Source organism: Amyelois transitella, chromosome 19 (genome assembly GCF_032362555.1).
Source record: "Amyelois transitella isolate CPQ chromosome 19, ilAmyTran1.1, whole genome shotgun sequence".
In the NCBI taxonomy this organism is placed as follows: Eukaryota; Metazoa; Arthropoda; class Insecta; order Lepidoptera; family Pyralidae; genus Amyelois; species Amyelois transitella.
This window is the reverse complement of record NC_083522.1, coordinates 8,749,338-8,755,867: the sequence shown is the minus strand read 5'-3', so window position 1 is coordinate 8,755,867 and position 6,530 is coordinate 8,749,338. Positions and strand designations below refer to the sequence as shown.

The 6,530-nt window shown below is 37.0% G+C and overlaps 1 protein-coding gene across 1 annotated transcript; it reads left to right on the top strand.

Annotated features, from left to right (window-relative positions):
- Positions 1–201: 201 nt before the first annotated feature.
- Positions 202–2,553, top strand: LOC106137923 (uncharacterized). Its single transcript, XM_013338876.2, has 2 exons — positions 202–434; positions 1,710–2,553. The coding sequence occupies exons 1-2, from the start codon at positions 233–235 to the stop codon at positions 2,441–2,443; spliced, it is 936 nt and encodes a 311-aa protein (XP_013194330.2). The 5' UTR covers positions 202–232; the 3' UTR covers positions 2,444–2,553.
- The last annotated feature ends 3,977 nt before the right edge of the window (positions 2,554–6,530 follow it).

Sequence of the window (6,530 nt, the reverse complement as noted above, 5' to 3'; positions counted from 1 at the left end):
GACACAAAATTTCTAAACCACTTAGTCGTGTGCCGCATGACGGGCCGCATCGATTTGCCGACGCTTCAAATGAAGGTCACAACACTTTCCTAGAGCGAGACAGAACATATGCAACGCTGCGAACAGACAGAGACAGATAAACACTGGCACGACTAAACACGACGGTCGGCATCGACAATAATCGGTTAGTTGTCGGCGAGCGTTCGCCCCGCGCGCGCGTTTGTAAACAAAGATGGCGAAATTGGATTTTTCATTGACAAAACTAATTGAAGAGGTTCAAAAAAGGAGATTGTTGTATGACACATTGGATCCTCAGTACAGGGTGAAGCAGGCAAAAGAACGCGAGTGGATAGATGTGTGTCGCGAGGTGTGCAAAACTAACAACGAAATAAATGACTGGGACGAACTGAGTCCGATAGAGAAAACCGATTTCAGTGAGTTCATTTTGTTGTTGCGTCTTTTTCTAACCGACTTGTGTTTTGTTAACGGAGTGTTATCATAATTTAATGCATCGTTTTATTAAATCTATATGCATTTTGTACGCACGGTAGATCTCTTACAAACCAATAAACCACACTAATAAACAAACATATAATATATATCCCTTACGGGGTAGACAGAGCCAACTGCCTTTAAAAGACTGTTTATAAGTCAAATATTATGTAAATTAATGATAATTAGATTAAAAATCGGTGAAAATTAATATGTTTGTTGTTTTAATAAAACAGGCGAGCTTTCACTAACGTAATTAAGATATATGGATTAAGTGCCGTGTGGTTTCAGGCACTTGAAAATAGAACCACTACATAGGTATCTTTCTAATGGATGTCGTAGAAGGTGACTAAGGGACTGGCTTGTAAACTTGGTATTTCTCTTGTAGGTAAAGGAACTATTTGAACTTTTTAATACGTGGCCTTTCAGTATTTTCAAGACTGTTGGCTCTGTCTCCCTGCAAGGGATAAAAACGTGATATTTATGTGTGTCTTATAACTTATTTAAACTGAGTTTAACCTTATATTCCTTGCTGAGATACTGATATATAAAGAGAAGGGTTGATGACTGATTCTCAAACTTACATAGAGTAGTTTTTATTTACAGAAGATGTGATTGTACATTTTTTTTATATGTACACTAAGGAACGGATATTACGTAGAATCAATTTGCAATTATGTATTAGAACGTTTTCACTTAAAGTAGAGAATTTGCATTTATATAGTCACGTCTACATCCCTTGTTGGGTAGACAAATCCAACATGTTAGAAAAGAATTGGGATTAAAATAGTGAAAGGTTGCTAGCCCATCACCTGAAAAAGGATCTTAAGTTTATATTAGTGGTTCTATTCTGAAGAAACCACTGCCATAAACCACACGGCTTCGAGAATTTATGTTGCCAAAGTCAAATCATTATGACTTTTTATAATTGACTTACAGCCTTAGGTATAGGCAAACGATATATCATATCTTTATTGCTTACGGGGTAGACAGAGCAAATAATCTCGAATAGACTGAAATGCACCGTGTAGTTATGAAGCTTCAAATTTAGATAGGGTCAGGTTCCTTATCTGTTCAGAATAAACGATAAAATATAACATTTATTATTTGTAAATATATAAAAATATGTAATATAAAATTTTGCTAAGCACCTTAATATACTTTATAGAACTTATGTAAATTTAGAATTTAAATTATTTCTTTTCGCCTTTTTACAGTGATAGAAGTAAAGAAAAAATGGGGTTCACTCCGCGATTGTTTCAAACGTGAGCTGAGATTGTACAAGAAAAATTCACACAACAAGAAGAAATATCTCTTCTTTGACGCCCTACTATTCCTGGAACCCTTCTGCCAATTCCGCGCTGAACGCGATGGCAGTGAGAATATAAGTATTCTAGAAGAACAATATAAAAGCGAAATGGATGGCAATAATGATGTAACAGACGCTCATAATAAATTAATTAAAGAAGAAATTTTCATTACCGATGACAATATAAAACAAGAGAGCGTCAGCAATGATTCAGATAGATTTCACGAAATACCCATTACAGAACCTGAAATTGAATGCAGAGTTGATATGAATAATAGAATCAAAGTAATGTCACCAGAGGAATTGTCAACTGGTGAAACAAGTCGGAACACGTACTTTGTTATAGATGGTAACAGTGTTAATTCAACATATACACGTACTTTTCAACGAAAAAGGAAAAGGGATGTAGATAATACTAGTGATTTGTATGAAAAAAATATAAAGAGAAAAGAATATACAGAAGAAATGAATGAAGATAATGAATCTATAGAGAATGTGCAAAGTATTGATGATGATCAAGCGTTTTTGAATTCACTTCTGCCGACTTTTAAAGCTATGACCACAGAACAGAAGTTCCGTCTAAGAATTGATATTATGCATACTATATTAAAATTTAAAAAAGAAAATAAGATTACAAAGTGATTGATAAAATGTAGGATTCTATTAGAAGTACAATTTCTAATTTAGTTTACACAAAGTTGAAGAAATTATTTAAGCATAATAAAATTTTACGTTATAATCGAATGACAAAACAGAATTTCTTTAATCTATTTTTGTTCACTCGATTAAAAGGTCTTTGCTTTTCTAAATTTAAATTTTATTCGATAAAAAATTCTTAATTATTATAAATATAATAATTCTTCGCTTTTTGATTCTATAATAACAAGCAACTTAAATTGTATATGTAAAATATATACATATATGTAAATAATATAAATATATATATATAATTTTCTATGAAAATGAGGCAATTAATAAAAATAAAATTAATTTACTCAATAACGCGTGTATAGGTGCATCTTACACATTACTTGTGTAAAAAAAAAACTAAAATACAGATCTTTATATACAGTCTACAGTTTTCTTTATGTTTAAACTGCGTCTTCACTCCCGTAAGAATTTTCAGACAAAAATATGTAACCAATGCTACTCCTGAAGGTTTTATATATCTCTGCGCCAAATATATAATACATAGATACTTACTTAAAAATAGTCTTTTAAGTTTATTCGTTACAACGTCATTAATTTCTGATAAGATTTTTTATGACTACTCATTGTTGACTGTACCCAATTTCAGTAAATATCTAATATTACATACATACAATCACGTCTATAACCCTTGCGGGGTAGACAGAGCCAACAGTCTTGAAAACACTAATAGTCCACGATCAACTGTATTCTATGATAGAATTAAGTTTCAAATAGTGACAGGTTGCTAGCCCATGCCGAGTGGTAACCGGCACCAACAAAAAGACCACTCCATGTCGTACCCATGAATGCTGTAAAAGGCGACTAAGGGACAGGCTTAAAAAGCTTGAGATTTTCTTTAAGGCAATGGGCTAACAAACTGCCACTATTTAAGTCTCAATTCTATCAGAAAGCCAAACAGCTGAACGTGGCCGTATCAGTATTTTCAAGACTGTTAACTCTGTCTGCCCCGCAATGGATATAGACGTGATTATATGTATGTATGTTCATCATGTCTTTATCACTTGCGGGGTGTTTTACAAATTTTAAGAGGGCGCTGGTTTAGCTATACACACGAGATTCAGCAAGTAGCCGCTAGACCAAAGTCAAAGGCCCGGGGCGCTAGGGGGTCCCATAGGGCCCTGGGATGGAAAGGGCGGCCAGCAACTTACTGGTCGCCCATAACAGCAAGATTCCCGGCACAGACGCGCCGGGCAGCCAGAAAGCATCGTGGTGAAATGCCTGTGTAGCGGGAGCAATGATTCGGCTCGACCGCCACCAAAGGGAAGATCTTCCGCCAGGCTAGGTGTTATGCCTGGGGAACCGCGGCTCCAACGATGCTGTGTCGGAGGTTGTATATATAGCTCCAATCCGTGAAATCTTTGCTTGCGCGATTTAGGTTTTTTTTTTCGCTGTTTATGTCTGATAGCGTCGCGTGATTCTATTTTTATCTTTGTGACTTGTGGCGTATAGATTTCGCCACACCTGCGATCCCATGATGCCCTCAAAATGGCAAGAAGGGCGCACGGAGGGGTTTTAGTGGGTAGGCTGGTATACTCGTACTTGCTAGGAGTCCCACACTCTCCCGGGTGAAAACCCGGGGGGTTGTCCGTAAAAAGGATTTCCACTTCGATAACAAAAAAAGGGGTCCTATAGGGCTCCCGGGCTGAGAGGAGGGGCGCAGGGCAGACCGCAGCTGTGCGAGACGTCATAAGCATGGATAAATAACCTCGTAAGTAAATTACTTGGCATAAAATGACGTTATCGCCCACTTTATGACCCATCAAAGTCATTTACCTTTTATGTTACACTCACTAGGTTTGTAAACGGCATTCGTTCTCAGTGAGTCTGTTTACATAGAAACATACATACTACATATTATACAAGGAGAGTGTGGCGGGAAAGGTCGGAGTGGGAAGACCTAGACGAACGTATCTTGATCAAATTAAGGACGTCCTGGTAAAGGGTCAGGTCAAGAGTACCCGAAACCGCCGAGCTTGCATGAAGAGAGTTATGAATGTGGATGAAGCGAAGGAAGTGTGCAGAGATCGTGGCATGTGGAAAGAGGTAGTCTCTGCCTACCCCTCCGGGAAAGAGGTGTGATTTTATGTATGTATATATGTACATACTACATAATATATATATATCTTTTATTCATATTTATATTATAATTTCTTTTTCAGTTATCGCACCTGTACATCCATATCAGTTTGGTCCAAAGGTTCGACTGGTTCGTGGAATCGATCCCGCGGGAACACCGGGATAAAAAGTAGCCTATATGTTATTCTGGGTCTTCAGCTACCCACATACCAAATTTCATCGTAATCGGTTCAGTAGTTTTTGCGTAAAAGAGTAACAAACATCCTTACTCACAAACTATCGCATTTATAATATTAGTAGGTAGGATGTATAATTGTATAATTTTCAAGTTCTCGCTTCATTTGCAATCAGAACTAGGTACATCGTTTACTTTGTTGTATAAAATGTATTTTGTATCAGTTCTAGCGTTCATTTCGGAACTAATCCTGTTCGCTAAGGAACATTGTTGTGTTATAAACTTTGTAAGGCTCGGTTTACATGATCGGATTTCTTTAACACATACGTCTTCTACTATCGCTTCCAAAGCGCGAGTTTAGAAAAAAACGGCGAACAAATTACACTGCAGCATTTTGTGAAACTGAAATTTACGTGAGCAGAGCCGCGGGCGTAGTCTTGTTTATTATGACACGGTCGAATTGAGAACTTCTTCCCTTTTTGAGGTAGGTAAATAAAAATGTACTAACGTAAAAGCTATTTTTTGTTTAGTGTCTATACTAATATTATAAATCTGAAGAGTTTGTTTGTTTGTCGAATTAAAAAAATCTTTTTGCGTTGAATAGACCATTAATCGAGGAAGGTTTAAGGCTATAAAACATCACGCTGCAACTATTAGGAGCGAAGAAATAATGGAACATGTGGAAAAAGCGGAGAAAATTATTCATCCTTGAGGGCTTCAATGATGCCCAAAATGACTATTCCACGCGGACGAAGTTGCGGGCACAGCTATTGTAAGTAAGTATATACCATCATATGCGCACGCCCTAAATACCCAGCCTTATTTTAGGGATACAACGTAGGTACCTTTTTCCATTAGATTAGTTTTCTTGTAAAATCTCTCGTTTCCTGTTTCAGTATGTTCTTGTGGAACACTAAATTATCTTGACCGATTTTCACAGAAATATTACCTCAGTTAAGTGTTAAGTCAGATTTTATTCTGTATCTGTGGAGCGCGAGATGTTTATTAACATAACATAATATGTAATCACGTCTATATCCTTTGTGGGGTAGACAGAGCCAACAGTCTTGAAAAGACTGAATGGCCACGTTCAGCTATTTGGCTTAATGATAGAATTGAGATTCAAATAGTGACAGGTTGCAAGCCCATCTCTAGTATGTAAGCCTATACCTCAGTCGCCTTTTACGACATCCATGAGAAAGAGATGGAGTGGTACTATTCTTTTACGCCGGGAACCACACGGCGCTAGGCGGCACGGCACATCCCCAAATAGGATCAGCTTAAAACCTTTGCTATTTCTCAGACAATTGTATGTTTACTCCAGTTCCATATAAAGGTAGGTATTAAGGTGACTTTTGTCAGTATTTTATAGTCGATAAAAAGTAGCGAACGGACCATGAATTCAACAAATGTATGTAAATGACGTAATAAAATGGAGTCTGCGAACTGTATGTAGGCGCTTTGGGATGAAATCGGCGGGGTTTCGGAATATTTAGGCATAAAAATATACATACATATATATATACACATACATACATAAAATCACGCCTCTTTCCCGGAGGGGTAGACAGAGGCTACCTCTTTCCACTTGCCACGATCTCTGCATACTTCGTTCGCTTCATCCACATTCATATATATTATACATATACATATATAATCACATTTATTTCTCTTGCGGGTGCGATAGAGCCATTAGTTTTGAAATTACTGATAGGGCACGTTCAGCTGTTTTGATAGAATTGAGATTCATATAGTGACAGGTTGCTA